Source organism: Sinocyclocheilus anshuiensis, unplaced genomic scaffold (genome assembly GCF_001515605.1).
Source record: "Sinocyclocheilus anshuiensis isolate Anshui unplaced genomic scaffold, SAMN03320099.WGS_v1.1 scaffold154, whole genome shotgun sequence".
Lineage (NCBI taxonomy): Eukaryota > Metazoa > Chordata > Actinopteri > Cypriniformes > Cyprinidae > Sinocyclocheilus > Sinocyclocheilus anshuiensis.
The window spans coordinates 864,890-888,479 of NW_015546101.1; the positions used below are offsets into that span (position 1 = coordinate 864,890).

The window sequence follows — 23,590 nt, forward strand, 5'->3', positions numbered from 1 at the left end:
CCGCTGATTACAGAACCGGCTTTACTCACAAGATGCGCGTTAAATATCGCATGCGATTTATCGTGCAGCCCTACCGGAAAGTTATCATATTCATAAGTGCAACAAGTCATTTGCATGTGAAAGTAGAAACATGCAATTCAGACGAAACTTCTGGGCTGATTATAACGTGCACGTTAACTTTCCTCATGAAATGTGTGTGTAGGTCCGACAATATCATCCACGATGTCATCCCTCGTGGCAAGTGCACTCTTAAGCAGTTATGAGCAGCAGGCTGTGTAATGTGTGTGAACTCTTTTATTTTTGTTATCTCTTGGCCATTTGACTTATAGCAGTGTCCAGTGTTTCCCATACATTGAGTTATCACTTCGCTGAGCACTGCACGTTTCAAAATTAAAATGCAGCACTGGTGTTTTTATATGAATGTAACTTTGAAAAGAAAATAACTGTTTTGAGAAGGTGCTTAAGTTTTGAGCCATGTATTATTACTCTAAATTGGGCTACTACTACTATTACTATCTTGTACCCTGCAATAATCATTTACTCAAACTCACTTTTATGAGATGAAGGGGGGGGGGGGAAAGAAAATCGGTCAAAAAAAATCGGCATCATATATTGGCCATCGGCTGCCCTGATTTCTAAATATCGGCATCGGCCAGTGAAAAACCCATATCGGTCGACCTCTAGTACTCAATGAGCCTTGGCCGCCCATGACCCTGTCGCCGGTTCACCACTGTTCTTTCCTTAGACTACTTTTGATAGATACTGACCATTGCAGTCATCTAGCCATCACAATTTGGCCCTTGTCAAACTCACTTAAATCCTTACGCTTGCCCATTTTTCCTGCTTCTAACACATCAACTTTGAGGACAAAATGTTCATTTGCTGCCTAATATATCCCACAAACTAACAGGTGCCGTGATGAAGAGATAATCAGTGTTATTCACTTCACCTGTCAGTGGTCATAATGTTATGCCTGATCGGTGTATGTTTGTGGTCATCTGGAATATATCCCTAGCTGTGGTTTGGTAGGGGGAATTCTGAGCCACTTATGACCAGGCGGTGATTCAGACAGTGATCATTTGGGGTACATTACCTGGCAGTGGTCTGGGTGGGGGCAATTTAGGGTTGCTGCTAGGTGTGTGCACACTGCAGATCTTGATAAACCCAGCCATTAGCATGATGAGAGCAATGCCCATTAGAAGAACCGCCCACCAATGCTCCTGAAACACAAATATTAAAATGAGATGAGCACTGCAAGTGATAAATAATATTGGTGAGTGAAATATCACTTCTCATGTTTTTTTTTATAGTGATTAAAGCCACAAACAAATGCAGAGAAACAGTATTTAGGGATTATATAAATGAGACACTTGCCACTATCCACTCTGCAATGCTTGTGTAAAGCTCAGGGTTGAAAATGGCCTTCTTAAGCCTTGCCAGAGGGCCATCAGCATCCACCAGCCTACACTTCATAAAGACATCGCAGTAACCTTTGAAGTCATTACAAGGAGAGCCAGGCTGTAACGTGGTGACCTTTTTGTTAAAGTACTGAACCCATCTCTCTGAGCTAGTGCTGCTGCAAGTGTTGGGCTGACCTACGAAGACAAAAAGAAAGAATGGGATTAGTAAGATTTAAAAGAATACTGTTCAGAATTGTTTATATATTTTATAATATATATTTTTGTGCAATTACTTTAAGGGAAACTTTCAAAAATGTTTTATGACAATTAAAAAAGGCTACATGTTAAGTGCTGGAGATTTGTTGGGGTCTGGACTGCATTTTTGAGAAAACTGTCAGTAACAGCATGTGTTACTCACCCTTTGCCATACAGCACACATGACACAGCTCTGTGTCGTCTTTCCCCTCCTCAGTGGCACAAGTGCAAACATCTAGACCATACTTCTGACAGATAGAGCCAGAGCAAACCTATAAGTGAAAGAAATTATATTCTCAGACAAAATGTCCTCAAACAAAGACAACTATTACACACACATATGCACATATACAGGGAGAAATATTGGACGTTTTCATGTGTATTCATTTGGGCCAAAATGAAAATATTCTTTCATGTCAATGTGAAAACAAATTGGTCAAATTGTATTAAGAGTTATTAAACCTAAAAATGTGTTTATACAATGACATTAAATTCTTGACATTAAGTCTTTTTATAGCATTGTCAATTCCAAGGGAGAGAAAACGTTCTATAGGCAGGGCACAAAATGAGCACACAGGTCATGATGCAGCACCTACCCCATTAAGGCAGACTTGGCTATTTGTGTGGCAGGATGTAAAGTTTTCTTTAGGCGTTGAGGTGGGGCACTGGGCAGAGTTTCCACTGCACATGCCCTTAAGAGCACACTCAGACTCCTCCCTGCATTTCACATCGCTGAACTTAAAGGTGCACTCTGGTGTGCAGCATGGACCCTGACTAGGACTGTAAGAGAAAAGTACAAGAAAAAATGAATGCTTTGTTGCACTTATTGAAAAAGGTGTTAACTTAATAACAAATTACTGCTAATAATACAGTATAGGTAATGCAAACATAACCTCTGATGTTATACAAAGAAGTCCAGAGGTTGTAGTAAAGGTGGAAAAAAAAGATATTTCAAATAAATTACATTGTATATGACACCAAAACAATCTGTATGAGTGTCGGTCAAAGTAGACTGTTAGATGGCTGTATAATTCGAATGGCTATGAAAGGTTATAAGATTCTAATGAACAGATGTTATAATGTTAAAGCCAGTCTTATTTTAGTAATATTTACATACTTTTATAGTATGTATTATAGGGATGTAATGATTCACTCAACTCGCGATGTGATATGATTTGCGATACTGATTTCACAATACAATTTTTTGAACAAAATTAAATTTAAGACAAATTATAAATGAAAAGGTGTCCTTTTATTATTGCTTAGACAAAATGCTGCACATTTGTGACCCTGTCTGTGAAACCCTGGCTGAAGTCGCACAATCTAACTAATTCTGAGATAAAGACCGTCAAAGCTGTCATAGCCATAAAAATTATGAAAATATGTCATTTGTGTTTAGTGCTGTAAATGATAGATTATATCAAGGGATTCCAGATACAGTTCTCACATTTTCATTTATAACATGATAAATACTGAAATTAATGATTTTTTTGACACTACATGCTATTATTTTGTGCAAAATAATACCATAGTTTTGCTTCCTAAACACTGATTTTAATCATCTCTGGGTTTACTTTAGGTGCAGAAACACCTGCTGAATCTCATATCATTCGGTTCAGAAACGTATTTTCTATCATTAGAAACTGCAAACAGACCATAATATCCACAAGAGCGAAAATCAGGTCAGTGCCAGGAAAAGCAAGAAAACTGCGACTTTAGCCGGGTTCCGATTTCTGAGAGGATTTTTTCTTGGCATCACAGAAATTTCAAGAACAGTTTATTTGTTGTGTTACTCAATATTCTGCTTATTTTAAGGACATTTTATGCCTGATACGTGTCGAAATAATTCGGTCTTTGGATGCTGATCATGATGCTTCGGGTTGATGAATTATCTGACATGAAGCGAGTCTGCGTTGATGAGAAAAAAAAATCGAATAGTCTAGATCATGGGTCACCAAACTTGATCCTGGAGGGCCGTTGTCCTGCAGAGTTTAGCTCCAACTTGCCTCAACACACCTGCCTGGAAGTTTCAAGTATACCTAGTATGAGCTTGATTAGCTGGTTCAGGTGTGTTTAATTAGGGTTGGAGCTAAACTCTGCAGGACACCGGCCCTCCAGGACCGTGTCTGGTGACCCCTGGTCTAGATGTTTAAAAAATATATTTAAATTGGCCTATAATACATATTATTACTGTTTTATTTATTTAACATGCATGAATGAGAACATAAAGTGCAGGACGTGCTTGATGTTAAAATCTCAATGTTACTCGCTCTGACTGACACATACCTGCAGCACGCACAGAAAGTCGTGTCTGTCAGACAGTGTGAGATCCTGGATCCCGAATGAACCGTCAGATACATACAGAATTACAGTAATTCAAAATATCTGTCTTGGCGTATATTCACGCAAATATAGTTGGTTATTTCTTAATTGAACGTTTGGGGAACAGTTGGGTAAAAACATTTGATGTGTAACAATATATTAGATCCGTGCATTACAAACAAGCTGCCATCTGTATCATTAATATTAATAAAAAAGGGAATCACTCTCCTTTAGTGACTGAACAATTTTTGTAGCTCTAACAATAATCAGTTCATTTGTAATAAATACATACAATGAAGACTATGCAGTGATTATTTTTACATTTGATTATTCAATTTCTGTTTTTCTTTCATTTTTTCATTTCTTTCATTTTTTTACTGGCTACTCCAAATGTTGCACAAAGCCCAAAGACATGAATTAGATTATCAACTTAAATTTTATATATTAATTTGTATATTAATGACATTTTCTACTGATAGTAATTTTACTAATAAGTTATACAAATCATTGAATTTACTTGGTAATTGTTGCTACACTCAAACTCTTGTGGTTCCTCCCAGTCCTATGTCCAAAAAGCATAAATGTTTTTATGCTTTTTGGACATGCGCATCATAAGTAGACCTGTTTTACAAAACTTTAAGAATTTTCCCATAAATGTGTCATATCACTGAAAATGGGAGAATCTCAGCTTAAATGTGGTATATGGCACATAGTCAGGATAATTATGTTTCAAATGTGTTAAGGTTCAAATCTGTTGCAGTTTTATAAGCATTTCTTTACATTGGAATTTCTCAAAAACATGACTTTCTGAGTCCGAAATTAAGCAAATCTTTGGTCTAACTCAGTCAATATTAAAGATATCGAGGTTATATTTTCACAGAATGTTCTTTACATTATGTAGGACGATTTTATGTAGAAAACAGTAAATCACAAAAAAAATGACTTTAGCTGGGTTTTCACAGAGTGGGTGACATTTCTTTGTGAAATTGAAATGTCAAATAACAAAACTAAAATGAAATTTTAAAACAATCCCCAAATAAAATAAACAAACAAACAACACAAATAAAAGAAATATCTTCAGATATCTCTTCAGCCTTGCCTGTGCTCTTTCCATTTAAAATTAGAGGCAACCACTGTATTGTAATCACAATCCTAACAAAGATGCTGCATACAAGCAGCATGAGCAGTTTTTAATCTAAATTAGATTGTATAATTTTGAGATTTGAAGCAAAAACAGAATAGTCTGACTTTAGTTTTGTGAATCTGTACTAGGGCTGCATGATTAATCGAATATGATTATCATGTGCATCTCGCCAGTAAAGCCGGTTCTATGATTAGAAGTAAATCTCCAGCACGTGCTTTCAGATGGAGCGGCATTTACTACACAGAGCCGTAGTTCACTGACAAGCTATGCAAAATCGCGTTCATAATCGCAGACGATTCAATCGTGCAATTATGAAATAGAAGAAATTGTTCTGCGATTATGAAAGCTGTTTGTGTAGCTTGTCAGTGAACTACGGCTCTGTGTAGTAAATGCTGCTCCATCTGAAAGCACGTGAAAATACCACATTTAATACCATGTTTTTACTCCAAACTCACTTCATAACGTCAGTCGAGTGTTTGAAATAAATCCTTCTGTGAGATGATGTGGCTTCTTACACAGAATAAGGCACGCAACATATTTCATAGTATTCTAAGCAGTGATAAAGGCTATGTCGATTAGCATTGCATTATTATATACTTTATTATAATAAAAATTATAATAAGATGAACTCAGATAAACCATATATTGTCGTAGTCGTGTTTATTAGTCATGTTGAATTAATGAAAGCAGTTAAATCTTCTGTTAATTCAGCAACCGCTATAGGGATTTCCTGGGTTTCTTCTGCGAGGCGTATTTGGAGTTTCAGCGCGAGAGCGCCCTCTGGCCTTCGGATGGAGATTTACTGCTGATCACAGAACCGTGCTTCACTGAAAGATACGCATGACAATCGCAGCTTCTGCCTAATCGCGATTTATCACCTTTGCGATTTAATTTCGATTAATCGTGCAGCCCGAATCTGTACTACATAAACCATCTGCATGAAATCAAAATCAGCAGTCAAGCTGATTGAATGAGAATACAAATTAACTCTCTGACAAAGCAGCGCTGTGCTTATGAACACTGCTTTAATATGCATTATACAGAGACGAGATGAAAAGAAAAGTCAGTCCCCCTCAGAGATACATTCATATAAACTCCTACCCCCAATTGTATTGTGATTCATTGAACATCTCAACCGATTTGAATCTTCACATACTTGTATCAATTTTCAACCGGCTCGCAGTACATTGCTACATCCCTAATGTATTAATATTTTGAATTAGCTTTTTTTTTCAGTTTTTATTTTAATTTTTAGTCATTTTGTGCATTGGTCATTTTTATAAATATTTCTATTTAGCTTTCATTTTTATTTCACATTTAGTTCGAGTTATTTTAATAGTTCAGCTTAAACTTATTTATTTCAGTTAGTTACCAAGGCAACATTTCTACTTTTCATCTAATATTTATATTTTATTTTACATAATTTTTTCCAATTACAGATAATTTTAAGTTTACTTAGTGTATTTATTTTTAGTTTATTAACAATAACAACACTGGTTAAACAGACTGTTAATGTTCTTTTTGCGTACCTGCATAGAGTGTCTGGCTTCAGTTTACACTTCAGTCCCTCTGGCGCACTGGCATCATAGCAGCATTTGTCCTTGCACTGATCGCTATAGCCACAGTCACACTGTTCATTAGCCTCAACCATACCATTACCACAGATGGGCTGTCCAGATTCTGGAAAAGAACAAAACAGTGAGAGAGAGCGAAAGGGAGACTGAAAAAAAAAAGAAGCCTGTTGCCTGATCAGGGCTGGTGGAATCAGTTTTTTGAGACTTTGATGAAACATTTCTACAGAACGGCACAATGAGCTCATTACAATGACAATTCTCCTGGAGCAATCTGAGGTTAAGTGCCTCAATCGAGGCCACCACTGTGATAGCTCACGGTTCGTTCCTGGTTACCAGCCCGAGAGCCTTAAACACTACTCCACACAAACATGTGGCATACAAAAAACCTGTAAAAAAAAAAATAGAGCACAATGTACTGTATTAATATGAAAGAATGTTCTGCACTTATTTTTTACAGCTGTTTTACCTGTATTTTGAATTTTGCACTTCATTGCATTGTGTTTTAGGGTTAACAGATATGTCCGTAAAAATACTGGATAATATCCTGGCAGAAAAGAACCAGTACATTGTTTTTAGGTTAAAATCTCACCAACAAAGCAGAGGTATCTTTTCTTATCCAGCACTTGGCTGATGTTGCGAATGCTGCAGATGGAGAACTTGTTGTTGTTGAACTTGTCTCCTGATGTGGCTCTGGCATACATGATGTAGTTGCCTTTTTCTTTCTGGTCCTGAGTCTTAGACTCTCCTGGAGTGCAATCATTTCCTGAGTCATGCTGGAAGACAGAGAAAGAAGACAGGTGTAATCAGTAAAAAGTGTACAGACACACTTGAAATATTCACTATCCCAGCAGCATTTGCCTGAAGTTAAGAAGGGCTGGAAACCTGGTCAGTACCAGAATGAACAAGAAAAACTAAGGTTGCTTTTGGAGGTGTTACTAAGGCCGGAAGGGGGTGCTCTCCCTGCAATCTGTGCAGGTAATGCACATTTTGCACCATTACAATGATGGGGACTGGACAAAAAACAAAAAAAAAAAGTCCTGGTTCTCCGTGTCATTAAAAATCTCAGAATGCTTCTTGAAATGAGTAGGAGTGTCATCCTGCTCAATTCTCTCTGCTCAGGCAATTTTGGCATTTTAATATTCCTCATGTACACAGATTGGTGTTCTATTCCTGCTGAAAACCCCCTTAGATCAGAATAAAGCTGGTTTGTTGGTCCTAAACTGGTTTAAGGAGCCTGGCCAAGCTCTCCTAGCTGACCAGCTGAAAAGCCAACAGGCCAGTCTGACCATACTGAGAGAGCAGATATCCCAATGAATCGCTGTAAAAACCTTGTGAGTGTGAGAAAAATGCTTTATAAACTAAATTAACTAATTATCATTATTTTAAAAATATTCTCTTTGCAACTGAACATTATGTATTTGGCAGAAACAAGATGTTAATTGGCCTGCAGCTACAATATAAACTAGTCTGAAAATATCCACCACTATTTTTCAGTGGGCCATGGGCCAATTCTTGGCAACTGTTTTTAAACTGAAAGGATTTACACTGGACTGAGAAAACTTTGACGTCACGTTACTATAAAAGACTGGCTAGATGAATCTGACAATTTAAGGGTCTCAAAGGCAGTACTGTAATGCGTGCTTTATTCTTAAAGCATTAGAGAGTAAAATGAATTTGTTCATAAAGGATTCAGCTGAGGTGTATAGTCTACTGCTAATCTGTCAAGGATGCTTCACATGAAGTGAGAAGAACTCACCGGAGAGCCGAAGTTATGTCCAACCTCATGAGCGAAGGTGATGTGGGAGACTTTGGAGGGAACATGTGATGCATAGTTTTGCACTGTGATGATGCCAGTGTTCAGAGACTTCCTCTTCCCATCGGAGTACTGTTTATTCTTTTCACAGATTCCACCAGAGCTGCCTGAAACCAGTGAAGCATAAATGAAACGATAAATAAATCCAAAATTAAAAAAATCTCTCACCTTCTGCTCAAATTAGAATAAAGAAAACACATGAAGTGTACTGGCAAAATAACTCACAAGCCAGATGGGCAACACATCTCTAAGAAACTTTATTACAATAATTTAGAGTTTGAAATTTGTCATCTCAAGCTGTTGTTTTGAATGGCCACTCTGGTGGAAAAAAGCTTGAACTGAAGCAACAGAGGCATGTTGTAATTCAGCCATTCAAATCAGTCTTATCACAGATTATTACATCAGCACAATGAGAGCCTCAGCATCCAATCAGAAATCAAACTGCTGAACAAACTACACAAAATACACTATGAGCACATCATTTATCAGTATCAAACTGTAAGCATGTTTGAATTAATTTTCTGTTATGTTCCCTGCCAAACACACATGCATACAAACACAAACATGTAGGCTGATTAGTTTGTTCACTCAGCTCATTGGTTCACAAAGACAGCAATTGCTGCTGTCCCTGGTGACTAGCCAGAATGAGTCAGAAGCAGCAGACTTTAACAATGCTAATTTACCTTTATTGATTGACAGGATGTTTGTGAGTATGTGTGTGTGTGTGTGTGTGTGTGTGTGTGTTTCCCCTCAAGAACAGTGTTTAAAGGTGCTGTATGTAGGATTGACACCGAGTGGTTGAACTAGGTATTGCAGTCCAAATTTTAATATTGGAGAGGGTTTTTTTCACCCGGCCCCTCCTTCTCAGACTTGAAGCACATGCAGGTTGCCAGATTGACGACACCAACAGGAACGAGCGCGCTTGACGATTAATTAATTGAAATAGGCTGTGTTTTCCGCCAACTGGCAACCCGGGGTGCCGAAATACAATTCAAAGGATATTCAAAGGAGAATAACTGACTATAATAACTGTAGCATTGTTTTTCAGATAAACAAGTATGTTAACTTAGCATGTTTCTTAAGTATCTGCAAACATATTATGGTATTTTTTATGCTTTAGTAGAGTCAAAAACTTACATACAGCACCTTTAAGTGTTTAAGTGTTTAAGCCTGGTTATTTATAAAGTGACGTGACATGTGGCCAAGTATGGTGACCCATACTCGGAATTAGTGCTCTACTTTTATCCCATCCAAAGTGCACACACACAGCAGTGAACACACACACACCGCGAACACACACCCGGAGCAGTGGGTGCTCAAGGGCACCTCAGTCGTGGTATTGAAGCTGGGAGAGAGCGCTGTACATTCACTCCACCCACCTACAATCCCTGCCGGTACGAGACTCGAACCCGCAACCTTTACGAGTCCGCCTCTCTAACCATTAGGCCACGACTTCCCCGTAGTAATGTAAAAGTAATATAAAAGTAGTAATGTTCCAGAAAGCTCTTTGTTTTGAGTGCGAAGAAAAAGTGGAGAGATCCACACCTCTCTAGCAACATGAATACATTAATAGAAACAAACATGCACTAAAAGTGATGAAAAGAATCTCGCTTTTAAGGTGTGCATGTTTGTGTTAAAGAAAGGCAACTATGTGAAAACACTAACAGGGTTTTTATCAAGTGGAGCTGAAAGGCAAATTGTACTCCACTTTATGGGCCTATTCTGCCTAAATCTCACAGAAAACGCAGAACATAATAGAATCAATGCCATTTAAACACATCTATCTAAATAAGGACATTTCGTAGACTTATATTATGTTAATAAGTTAAATATAATTAATACAGACTTACCCTAAACCTAGTCCTAAATTAAGTTATTTCACATTTTTTACATTTATTTTCAGTATTTATTTACATGTTTATTACAAATAAATGTATTATTACTATTATTAATAATTAATTCCTAATTAATAATAATAATAATAAATATTTATTAATTAAATTTATTTTCCAAATGCAAATTGCTGCAAAGGATACATTAAGCTAACTTCAAGGAACAGTTACGCCCTCAAAGTATAGCATAGTACACGCGCACACAAACAGTGTGAGGTCTTTCACTGAGTGATTTCTTGTCAGGCTGTGTATTGAGGTTAATGGAGACGAAATGGCTAGTCCCACATTCAAGCATCAGTGTTGATACTCATCAACAACACATCTGATTCGCAGGTCTTCAGCACTGCCTCACCTCCTGACATGCATGCAGACACTAATTTAGGTCACTCGCACACACATAAAACCTCTCAAGAGACAAAACTGCGGAGACTTTGTATGTACGTCTCTGATCGTACCTGTAGGAGCCCCGACCCAGGCCAGACCCAGGACTCCATCATCAAAGTCTCTATCTGTGAAGACATAGGCTAGACAGTAGTCATCGTGATTCTGCTCCGAGTTGAGTTCAAGAAATTTCTCCACACCAATGTTGGCAAATCGAAAAGGGTTAGAAGTATCCTTCTCATCTTCAGTAGTGTTGATCTGAAATGAAAATGCAAACAAACTTCAGTTTAATACAACAGACAGTCTGCAGTCTATGTTCAGTATACATGAGATACAGGATAGATATGTTAATATCGTGTCCACATTCTTAGATGTCACTGAGTTTTGTTGTCATCTCATGCAGGAATGCTGTGTTAAAACACGGTGTCAAGTTAAAAACAGTTCTGCTTTTGTGCATCAAAACACACACTTTTGTCCAAAATTTTTTTTTAAACACATTCTGTGTGAACGCCCCCTTAAGCAGCCCAAAAAAAAAAAAAAAAAAAAAAAAAAGGAGTAGCATGGAACTAAAAAGTGAACTATACAAGTCTTCAAAAGAGCTGCAGTACAGGGCTGACATGCTTTTATTGACATCTGGTCAATCCTGGGTGAGATCTGTAACCCCTCTGATGGAACTTGTATTCTAACCAGCAAATCACAGTGAATAAGAAGAATATCCTGTTTATATTCCAGACATATTTACATTAGCACCAGTAACTATAAATTACACTTAATCCATAATATTTCACTAGGGAATGACATACATATAATATTAATAAGTAGACTGAAGAAAGAGAGAGAACACACTCACCTTGATTCTCTTCACCATGAAGCTAATGTTGCGGATGCCCTTAAAATCTGTGCTTTGATAGATGGAGTCAATGGCCTTCACATGACTGGAAATCTGCACAACCCAAAAGAACAACCCTATAAACGTACAATATAAAAAACTGCAGGTACCATATACCACTAAGTCTCCTGTGCTTTAGGTGTACCTGTGCGATCACAGCCTCCCTGCTGCCGTAGTATTTGTGAAAGAGGTGATCCGTCTGGATGAAGAGCTGACAGGTATTTTTCTCTGCCTGTGCTGCACGACGTTTCCTCAGGATCACCGGTCCATCAGCCATCTCTTCGTCAATCACGTGGTTCATATGCTGCAGAAAAAAACAGCAGGATGTATAAAAAATTCACTGAGGAGGCTGAGAAGAAAAACATTTATGTTTGGGCACAGATAAAATAATGTATAATTATTTATAATAAAAATAATGCATTTCTCATTTATAATTTATCATCTATATCTAATTTATATCTGATGAATTATGGATATATTCAGGCAAGGTATCAAATTGAAATCTGAAATTCAGAACCATGGGAAACAGGAAATGTTCCAAATCTCTCCGTGTAGTACGGTTTCCATGTTTGTTTGCATTGTGAGATCAGAATCATGGTGCTAGTTGGTGATATCAGTGGTGTTCAGCTGAGTTGTGTAAAGGGGTGTTGGCGCTGACCTGGGTGGGCTCCTCCACTGCAGATGCCTGGTATTTCTTCATCCTCTCAAAAACAGAGTGATCTGCACAGCCACCTTCTGCTCCATATTTATGAGGATAATCTAGGTAAAATCAAGAGTTTCTTGAAAACCAAAGCAACACAATGCTCTTAGTGTACATTTCTGAACCATACTGTTAACGTGTGAAGTCTCTAATTAGGTGACCTGCTGAATTTTATTTCACTCAACTTCATTAATTTATGCCCTTTTATTTACATTTTCTATTTATTTTAAACTTCAGTATTTCACATAAGAATATGACACATAACTGAAAAGAACTAGTCAGAACTAGACATTTATCCTGAGGGAAGCCTCTCAGCGAGGAAACTGCAAAGAGCACTATCACACACTACTCCTAAGGAAGAACTGCGAACGCAGCTGTTACCAAGTCCACCTATTCCTGTTACTGTAATGGGAACCGCACAAAGTGTTATTGATATTTGACCTCTCAGGCTTTTTGTGGCTGCAGAGCATAAAATCTTCTTATATCAACTGCATTGCTTACTATTTACAGAATTTAACACAGCACTGACAGTTTCTTTCATTATTGCTATTGCTTACCGATCACTACTTGATGGCTACATTTGATGACTGAACAAAGAAAAGGTTCTGCTCTTTCACTCACACTAACAACTTTATCAAGTTTCTGTAAGTAGGATAAAAAAACCTGGGGTTTCTCCAAAAATACAGTAAAAACAGTAATTTATAAAATACAATTAAAATAAATAAAATAACTGTCTTCTATTTTTAAATATATTTTATTTAAAATGTAATGTATTCTTGTGATGGCAAAGCTTTTTAGCAGCCATTACTCCAGTCCTCATTGTGACATGATCCAGAAATCTATTTTCCCCCCAAGATTATTTGATTAAAAGAAAGTTTAAAAGAACAGCATTAGTTTGAAATTGTTTTTTATTTTTGTAACATTGTTATTGCATCCGTGTTGAATAAAAGTACAAACATTTTGACAGAGTTCATTCTGGACTCTGCTTTCACTTCTTGCAATAACCAAACATCAGCAGAAATGAAAATGAGTGCATAATCAAGTGTCTTCTCTAGATATTGTATATTTTGAATGGAAAGTCTATATTGAAATCCTGCCAGCATCCATAATCAAAGAGCCTTTGCTACCCTCCTGTTGGCAGGTTAGTCAACCGAAGTGATCTGCTATATGCAATCTAAATTTCAAGGGAGCAGTCATTCCAGAGAATGCAAGCCAGCAGGTGGAACACACACACACACACAAATCCGTCTAAACTTTCAACATTTTTACAATTTAAAAACAAATAACACTTTATTTGCTTTTTTGCATGCTTCTATGTGCTTTTGATTTTTTACTGTTGTTACAAAATGAGGACGCCCTCATTTCTAACAACTTTGTAACTTTTTTTTATAATACTCACATCAAAATGTAAAATGCTGTCAGTACAGCGAGAAAAAAAAAAAAAAAAATCCATGCCTTAAAATTTGGAAGAGGGGGCATAAAAAATAGTCACTGCCTTAAAATTTGGTACAGGTGTCATTATTCTGACGAATATCAGCTTGGCTGGTGACCAGCGGAGTACCTACCAACTCACAGATTAGAAAAGGACAGACTGCAAAGAAATAATGAAAATAACACTACAGAACCTAAGCAGTGTAAATGTGTGCAGCTCTTACACAACAGTCTAATTACCCATGACAGGTTTAGGCTGATGGTTTTCTCAGTCCCAGGACAGCCAGACAGTGAGAGAAGAGAGCTGGTCTAATGAGACAGCAGATCACCCATAAACACCTCTCATTCCCCTGAGAGAACTTGTTTTCTTCAAGCAAGAAATGACTGTTGTGGAATAATGTTAGCATGTACAGACAATGAGTCATCAAAATGTGCTCTTTCATGAGAGGGCATGGAGGAGAAGAGAATATGTATGTGGCTGAAGGTCTTGGTGGTAGTTAAGGAAAGACTTTCACTCTGATCTCTGATCACAATGACTCAATTTCTTCTCTGTGAGGTTTTTATTGTCCCACACTGAATGCTGCCCCATTCAAATGCAAATCTATGTTGGGCAGAACAAGAGAGACATCTGTCTAGAGCAGGGGTTGGCAAGTTCGGTCCTATAGAGCTGCAGTCCTGCAGAGTTCAGCTCCAACCCTGAAAAAAAACTCACCTGCCTATAGCCTTAGTAATCCTGAAGACATTGATTAGCTTGTTCAGGTGTGTTTGATTAGGGTTGGAGCTGAACTCTGCAGGACTGCGGCTCTCTAGGACCGAACTTGTCTACCCCTGGTCTAGAGGAAACGAGTCTGAAAGGAAATGACAAGTGCCTCGAGGAGAGTACCGAAATCTATCTTCTGAGATGAGAAAAGTCTCTGACTTATCAAAGTAATCTAAATGGAAGCATTGCGAGCTTTTAGCTAAAATCCCAGATAAATTTTTTACTCTTGAAAAAAATGAACACAATAAAAAATGTGGACTGTTTGAAGTTATTCATGTATTGACACATTTTTGCTAAATAATGAATATCAAAACAACAACACACCACATAAATAAAACTACAAACAACTACTCAGAAACGCAAGCTGTGGTTGTGAGAGGTTGTCTCAAGCAGGAAGTGCAGGGTTTCAGTATTAACAACCCATATTGTGATGACTGAGCTTATCAAAATATGCAACAATACCAGATGAAATAAAAAAAAAGAAAAAATCCATTATGGTGAACCTAAGCTGGCTGACTTCTGCAAGGTGCTGGCCTTGGAACAACCACGTGCGGGAAGGCATCATGGGAATGAGCGAAATTACCAGAGGCAAATGCCAGGTTAGTAAGAAGCCCTAAATCTAACTCTAAAATCTTGGTTGAAAGGTATTTTTCCCAGGACCAAAAGGATGTTGAACAGGAACATGTCCTGCTTGGCAAAATCACCTACAGGAAAACAAAGACTTCCTGAAAAAAACTTCATATTAGTTATCCATTAATCTGCATCAATACAGTACAGTAGATGTATTCACAGTAATGAATGCATGTAGATGAAATGATGAATTTCATGATTTCTCAAAGGGATATATTTGTGATTGAGAAAGGTCTCTGTTTACAGCAGTCTACAGAGTTTGACTAAAGCTCTGCTGGAGCATTAAATTACTCTAGTTAGAATCAATTCCCTTAAGTCAGATATTAAGAACAGCAGCCCAATGAAAGAATAATTAATTATAGGCCTTTCTTATTTAGAGAAGTTGGCTGAAACCAATTCTAAATATGGTCAATTACATTCTTCACAATTTTTGATTTTACCATTTAAAGGTTCAGTGAGGTTTTCCTGAAAGTGTATGCTTCATGTGTTACAAACCCACATGAAACATTTTGAGCCTGGCATGAGCCAATGAGTGATCCAGAGTTCACTCCCCTCTCCAGCTGCCCTCCTTCTGACCTTTGTCCTTGTGCTTCAATAGACCACTGTCAGCCACAATTAACTCTTTTTTTCCCCTTCCCATAGATACAAACTCACTGTCCCCATCTGACCTCATCCAGTCTTGCAGTGAACATACATTAGCTCTATTTAATGATGATAAACTCTCTAACTTGTTGTGCATGCACAAACTCAGCATGTAAGCAGCATATGTGTGTGAGCTAGCGTTAGTTATTCTGTTCCTCCCACAACTGATTGCGACACTGAGCACTTCATCACTTCAAAGTACTAGAATGACATAGGTGTATGGAAAAGACGCTTCAATTCCTTTTGTACTAGTACATGCTGTTAACACTATAATCAATTTCCTTGTTGCTTGTCCAGTTTTGTAATGTATTCTCTTAAAGTGACAGTTCACCCAAAAAATTATATCATCATTTACTCGCCTTCAAATTGTTCTAACCCTGTATTAGGCCTGGGCGATAAAACAGTATCGATATTTATCGACGGTACACCTTCTTCGATAACGATAGAAAAAATGTTCGATATAGTGCATGATGTAGGCACGTGTTATGAGTGACGCAGACAGCACACACAAACACGAACATGAGGGCTATGCCTGCCTGTGTTGAGGAGATTGTGAGTAAAGAATGAATATTAGTCGAATTTAAAATAAACATTTGCATTTGAATGCAAAAATAGTACAATCAAAGGTTAGGAGTGCGTCAGGGAGTGTCCTCAGTCTGCATTATTTTGCACATTGCGCCCTCCTGTGGCCTCGGGAGACAAGCCAAAAGTTTAACCTATTTAATCTGCATATAAAACAGTAGAAATTAGATATTTGTTTAATTTTTATTTTGTTTTTGACTGTTAAAACAAAAAAATATTTTTTGTCTCAATAAATTGAGTTAATTTAAAAATACAGTGGTTAAATGTATATAAAAAATAACATTTTTTTCTATTGCTCTTTGTTTTAAAAAAGGTTATAAAAAATGTCAATAATTATCGATACCGAACGATATGAAACATTATATCGTTGATACATTTTTTAGCTATATCGCCCAGCCCTACCCTGTATGATGTTCTTTCTTCTGTGGAACACGAAAGAAGATATTCTGAAAGCCAATGTCCAAACAACACTGAACACTGGACCCACAGACTTTGATTGTATGAAAAAAACAACAGATGTTCCACAGAATAAAGGTGAAAAGAAGTCAAGAAAGTAAATGATGATAGAATTTTCCTTTCCCAAATTTTCCTTTTGGGTGAACTATCCTTTAACAGTGATATACATAATAATAATAATAATAATAATAATAAAAATAAGCTTATTTTTACTTGTATATCTTCAGTGTCACATGATCCTTCACAAATCATTATAATATGCTAATTTGGTGCTCAAGAAATATTTCTTCTTATTATCAATGATGAAAACAGTAGTAGAAACTGTGATACATCTTTGATGAATAGAAAATTCAAAAGCATAGAATGTTTGAAGTACATTTACTTGAAATAGAAATCTTTTGTAGCATTATAAACGTCTTTACTGTCACTTTTGCTCAACAAAAGTATTAATTTCTTTCAAAGAAATAAATAAACAAATAATAAAGAAAAGAAATAATACTACTGCCCCAAACCTTTAAACAACTGTGTATATAATATTTCTATAAAGATGAAAGTGTACCAGATACCAAGCTGCTAATCTTTGACAGGCTGTCACTTTTTATAATTTCTTTTACTTGAGGATATTATAACAGTGATAACCTACACCTAGTATTTAAGAGGCTTTATCAGCCTGTTGAGCTGGAAAAGTGCACCACTATGTTTGATTGAGGGTGAGAGAGTGACAGAATGCAAGATAGGGAGAGTAAGACACAAAAGACAGTAAAGTCTACAGCACACTAGAAGACTCAAGCTTGTTTCCTTCAAATTTGTAGTTTGTGCCTAGTCTGCTTAAGGGGAGAAGGGGAAGCTCACTGCATTTTGCTGTGTCCGAACTGCTTTATTTGTGTGACAATCCTTTGTATTACACGGATTCACTCAATTTTATGCTTATGATCCAAAACACGTTTCTAAAAGATTACAATGGCCATCATAATGTCATGTAATTCTAACAATAACAGCACTTTTCCATCCAAAAGCAATCAAAACATGTAATTTGAAACCAATTCCATAATCCAGCCATTATAACAGCTCTCATCACACTCGGGGGAGTCTCAAAACATCAGTGATTGGAGACAGACTCACTCAAGACACATTAATTTATCAGTCAAAGAAGCAAGCATAATATGGATCTTTACTGTGCATAAAATGGATTATGCTGAAAGCAGTTTATTTACATTTAGAGCATCTAAAGTTGACTTGAGCAAATGGTTATCTTAAAATTACTTAGTTTGACAAGGTTTTTTTTTAAATTTATGAATATACACCACTGTTCAATAGTTTGGGGTGAGTGAGATTTTTTTTGAAAGAAATTAATAATTTTAATCAGCAACAGGATGCATTAAATTGATTAACAGCATGAATATTGCAGTCAAAGGAATAAATATAATTTCAATAAAAAACATTGTAATAATATTTCACAATTTTATTATTTTTTCTGAATTTTTGATCAATAATTGCAGCCTCAGTGAGCATAAGTGACTACTTTCAAAAGCATTAAAAAACATTACTGACCCCTAACCTTTGAAAGGCAGTGTACAAAATGAGTTTGCTTGCTAAATATATCTATATAATCTAAAAGAATCCACAGAATCTATAACAACTTAGGGGTGTGTGATATCACGATTTTTGACCTTGGACGATTAAAATGTCACCACGATCTGCTTTTGAGGAAAAATCGCAGTATCGTGCTACAGCGCACATTCTATCAGTTGCAGTTCTGGCGCCTCCGTCTCAATATAGGCTACTGTACAACGTGACATACATTCACATCAAATGTTAACTCAACGGAATAGTTACACTCATGGGACACTGCACTTAGTCGCATTTACAAAAGTAGATTATTTGCATGTGCTTTAAAGCCTTGCAGGTTAAACATTTAATTTGTGTGCTGTTCTGAAATGCGATTTTTCTGAGCGTGTACACCTGAAGTGCGTGCGCACACTAAAAAGCCTGACAAACAGTGGCTGACATATAAACACAGTCGGTTATGTCTAAAGTGAAAGCAAACAGTTGAAAGAAAAACGCCTGCGTGCCTGTATATTAGATGCGTGCAGGTCTTAAAGCAACAGTACTAACAACATGCTGCTGCTTGTCATTAATGTTAATAAAACAACAAAACACAAAGAGAAATAAAAATCACTCACTGCTCATGACTGAAGAACTTAAATACAGTTGCTTTGATAAGAATCAATGTATAATTTATACAGTGAAATGTATTTAGTGTTTTATTTTTATATTTGTTCATTCAGTTTCTTGAATGCTACTGCTAAATACACCTACTGTACCTGAAAAATAAAGCATGGTTTGTTTTATTTGTATATTATGTGTATTTGTAATGTGTATCTTTGTTCTTATTTTATAATAACAAAGATAAAATAATGGCAAAGATTTTTACCTTTGCCCACTTTGGCCTAAATATCTGCCATTCTTTTTTATTTTGTTACCTTGTAAGGCTTTGTTTTTAAAACAGGGAAATTAGTTTGGCTGTACTGCTCAGACAACTTGCAAAATAGTAAGACCAATATGACAAAGAATCGTGATAAAATTGTGAATCGTGATATTCCTGAAAAAAATAGTGATATGATATTTTTGCCATATCGTCCACCCCTAACAAACACGGTCAGAAAGCTGGACACAGTAAAACATTAAATAAGCAATGATTAAGAATATGATGTAGGTCATTACAATGCAATATTAGCTCACCGATATCATCCTCATGGTAGATGACTGAGTGGTAGGGCACATTCTGGTCTTTGAGGTATCTCTCTGAGGGTTCTACGTAGTATGTGCCCTTATGGCTCTTAATGAAACCCTCAAATTTCCCATCCACGATAGAGCCATGGGTCAGAGAGCCCTTCTCACCTGCAAGATTAAAAAAACAAACCAGAGATTAAAGCCAAGCAAATGCAATTGTAAAGCTATTCAGGGCGCAGAAAGAGCTCTCTCTCTCTATGCTGGCAGACAGAGGGAATGTTATGAAATATGACAAAAGGAGAATGTATAAAGAGCAGCTTCCATATTATGATCCAGTCATTCATCTCCAACAACATAAACACACACAGTGCACACCACACAACTAATGGCGCTTTTCCACTGCATGGTACGGCTTGGCTCAGTTTGAGTTTCAACTGCAGTTTAGTACCGCTTTAGATTATAGACATGTTGTTATAGTTTGTGCCGCCTCTACTGCCGCAACCTCCTGAAAAACTTTTTAATTCCGCGTCATCCCATCAAGCTCTCGCTAGATCCGCTCCTCAGCTATCAACAAGAGGAACGTCTGTACTTCAACAGACCACGAAACAGCCACTATTTTGTTGTTTAAAAAAAAGGTGCACTCATTCGAAATTGTTGCATTCATTCAAAAAAAGTTGCATTCGATCCTCGCTGGCTGTGCTGATTTAATCTAGCGGGTCTAGTGTCACGTGTCGCAAGTTCAATGACGCAGGTAGTGACGATTCTCTCCGGCAAATCAGTGATCAGCAGGGTTTACACGTCACGTTTTGGTAACGGTACGCCCGTGCCGTACCATGCAGTGGAAAAGCGCCATAAGCCTGACCTTTAGAATGGTAATGAGCCCAGCAACCTGGCTACTGTCTCTGACAATCAAAGTAGACCCGTTCTTCATCTACAGATTTTACTTCATCTGGAACCGTACCACAACATCAACATTTACACTGAATGATTTATGAAATGCTTTTAACCAAAGTAACAAACAAGGACATAGCAACAAAAATGAGTAGTCAGTATGTGTCTGAAATTATGCAAGAATATCATCAGGAACCAAGAACAAAAGTGAGACAGTAGAACTCCAGTATAAAATAAATAAATACATACATACATAAATTATTATTTCATTACTGTATTAACCCATTAATGCCCAAGTTTGTTACAGAGGCAACTACAAATATTTGCCTTTTTTTTCATACTATTATAAAACGTTAAAACATACAGACTTATCGTTTTTAAACGGATTAACTGTCAAGCGCTCAGAGAAGACATGTTTTCACACATTTTTTGAAGGCATTGAGGGACCAGGAAAATTATTTTACCATTGGGGAACAATGAAATTGAACTACATCAGAATTTGAAGTGCAGTACAGAAAAACAAAGGAGTGGAGCTTCCTAGACCAACAGCACATCCTGGAAAATTCTGGTTCAATTTCAAAACCGATTGCCAAGTTCCACATGTGCACACATGAACCCTAAAATAACAAAGCATGGACCCGACAGAACAGACCAAGAAAAGGAACTGTTGTCTATAATGTTGTAGACATCTTAAGCTGTCAAAATCTCAACAGTCATTTTTGACCGTTGGAAATTCTTGTCCATTTTAATCAAGACAAAAAAAAGAGAAGCTTTTAATGTTTCACAAGCGTTTAGCTCTTACAAGCACCACAAGTGCTTTAAAAGAAAACATACTGCAATAAAACGGTTAACTGGGATTTACCAGGAGCTGTCTGCTATCATGGTTAAATGGCAATGAGAAAGTTGTGGTGTGTGTTTTGGTGTGTGTTTCTCAGGCACAGATGAAGAACCTGCAATACGATTTCTTTCTTCAGAAAGGAACAAGATCTGAAAGCTCTTGAACTTTTCATCCCTAAAACTGATAATAACAGAAAGAGGAGATTCACTCTCATACCCTGTGTAACATTAAAGGGGTCATATGATGCGATTTCAAGTTTTCCTTTCTCTTTGTGTGTTACAAGCTCTTGGTGCATAAAGAAGATCTGTAAAGTTGCAAAGACTAAAGTCTCAAATCCAAAGAGATATTCTTTATAAAAGTTAAGAGTCATCTTTAAAATAGCATCATATGACCCCTTTAAACTACTGCTCTCCTCCATCCCTCCTTGACCTTCTGTTCTCTCTTTCACAGATTAAAACAACAGAAAAGCTGATGAGGAGAAGCATGAAGACACGTAAGAACATCAAACAAGCAACAGGCACAATATACTTCTCCAAATATTTCGCTTCTTATGAAGTCAATCCTAATAAACGTACTGAATTTATGTAGCAGTTCTCTGAAGTGGATTTCATCTCTAGACAAGTCCTCCTCATTAGCCACCAGAGCAAAAAAAAAAAAAAAAAGAGCAGAAAAGAGAAATGCTAATGAAAGAACAGCTGTTAATGTCATTGCTTTTCCACAGAGAATTTGCGCCATCCCGGCCTGCTTCAAACTCTTCTGTGAATATTAGAGGTTACAAGATTAAGCACGGAGCGATGTTTATCCTTTAGAGAATACAAAGAGTGCTAATGGATAACAAAGGGAGAGAGCAGGAGCGAGAGGGTTAGAGGAAGGCTGAGAAAAAGTGAAATTGTAAAATATGAACATTTAGGCACTTAAGGGCTTTTTAATTTCAAACATTTTTGAGAAAGAGTGTCCAAATTTAGAAGAGAGAAATGAGCATGACGGATAGTGTTTTAGTCATAGTTTTTGTCTTCTGACAAAAATGTAGTTAAATGTAGTCAATATTTCATCACGTCATATGTATGTCACATTTTAATAATAATAATAACCTTAAATTGTATGCCCTTGCTGAATAAAGGTATTACTTTCTATCAAAACGTTTGAACAGCAGTATATGTACAAAACGAAGAAAATGTGTCAAACTGTAACAGATGAAACTTTAATCACATTTGCAAATGCAAAATGTATAAACAATCTCCAACATATATGACTGAATTATAAGAATCAATTCTTTCAACATTTATCTTCTTAAACAATTTCTAGTGCATTGCTGTTTATATCTTTTAGTTTTCATCAACAGTACATTTTTCATTATAAACAGTTTAATTATATTCACAGTGCAGAGGCGTCTCATCTTCAATGCTGTAATACAAAACTTCAAAACAATACTAAAAAAAACATCATCAAGAAGCAAAATGCCAATAAAAAATGTAACATTTTCATTCTTAAACTGCCAGTAAAAAGTTGATCCGACAACTTGTGAAATGCAGTTCTTGATCTGTGGTGTTAAAAAATCTACTGTGTTTTAAAGGTGAGCGATAGCATTGCTTATTAGTGTTAATTCATCACTTCCAATAAAGAAACAGTTCAGAACAACTCTCAACCACGTTCACTTCCTCAGGCCTAAAGTCCTTCACTCACCCATATCAACAGATCACATGAACGTCATCTCCTGACAATACCAGTTATTATGAAACATCCTGTGGTGAGCAGGAAATTATATGAATCCATTCAGAGCAATTCAGAGACTGAAAGGATTTGTCAGTATTAGTAATAGGGTCAGGGGAGATGCTCAGAGTCAATAAGGATGCCTGATCATCAGATGAAGAGAAAAGGGAAAGTAGTTTTCATCCACCAGTAGGCAGTCTGTCCATCATTTAAAGTACATAGGTAATTGCTCAGATCTCACTAATGTGTGCTTATCGTAAGCTGTACCCATCATCAATCAGGTTCAGTGCCTCATCGCACTACAAGGAACATAATGAGAATAAGGTGATGATACAGTTGTCATGATGTCAGCTCAGAAACTTCAGAAATGATCAAGCGAAAATGAAGAGTAACTGAACAAGACATTTCATTCACTTATGCATAAGATGAGATCTGAAAACACTGACTGCAAAGAAAATGCTCAAAACTTAAAAAGTGACTGGATTCAAATTTATCAGTGACAAGAGAAAGCTATACAATCTAACATTAGAACCAGGCAATTATTTAA

The 23,590-nt window shown here is 36.8% G+C and overlaps 1 protein-coding gene across 1 annotated transcript in view; it reads right to left on the reverse strand.

Moving 5' to 3' along the window:
- The window catches only part of LOC107700430 (disintegrin and metalloproteinase domain-containing protein 10-like), a 78,051-nt gene that overhangs the window by 4,002 nt on the left and 50,459 nt on the right, over positions 1–23,590 (reverse strand). Inside the window, exons 4-15 of the mRNA XM_016502067.1 lie at positions 19,614–19,772; positions 12,329–12,429; positions 11,816–11,974; positions 11,632–11,724; positions 10,856–11,039; positions 8,452–8,615; positions 7,285–7,468; positions 6,651–6,801; positions 2,252–2,435; positions 1,819–1,927; positions 1,375–1,595; positions 1,094–1,220 (exon numbers count right to left, since the gene is read on the reverse strand). Coding sequence (XP_016357553.1) covers positions 1,094–1,220; positions 1,375–1,595; positions 1,819–1,927; positions 2,252–2,435; positions 6,651–6,801; positions 7,285–7,468; positions 8,452–8,615; positions 10,856–11,039; positions 11,632–11,724; positions 11,816–11,974; positions 12,329–12,429; positions 19,614–19,772 — 1,836 coding nt within the window. The remainder of the gene's footprint in view (positions 1–1,093; positions 1,221–1,374; positions 1,596–1,818; positions 1,928–2,251; positions 2,436–6,650; positions 6,802–7,284; positions 7,469–8,451; positions 8,616–10,855; positions 11,040–11,631; positions 11,725–11,815; positions 11,975–12,328; positions 12,430–19,613; positions 19,773–23,590) is intronic.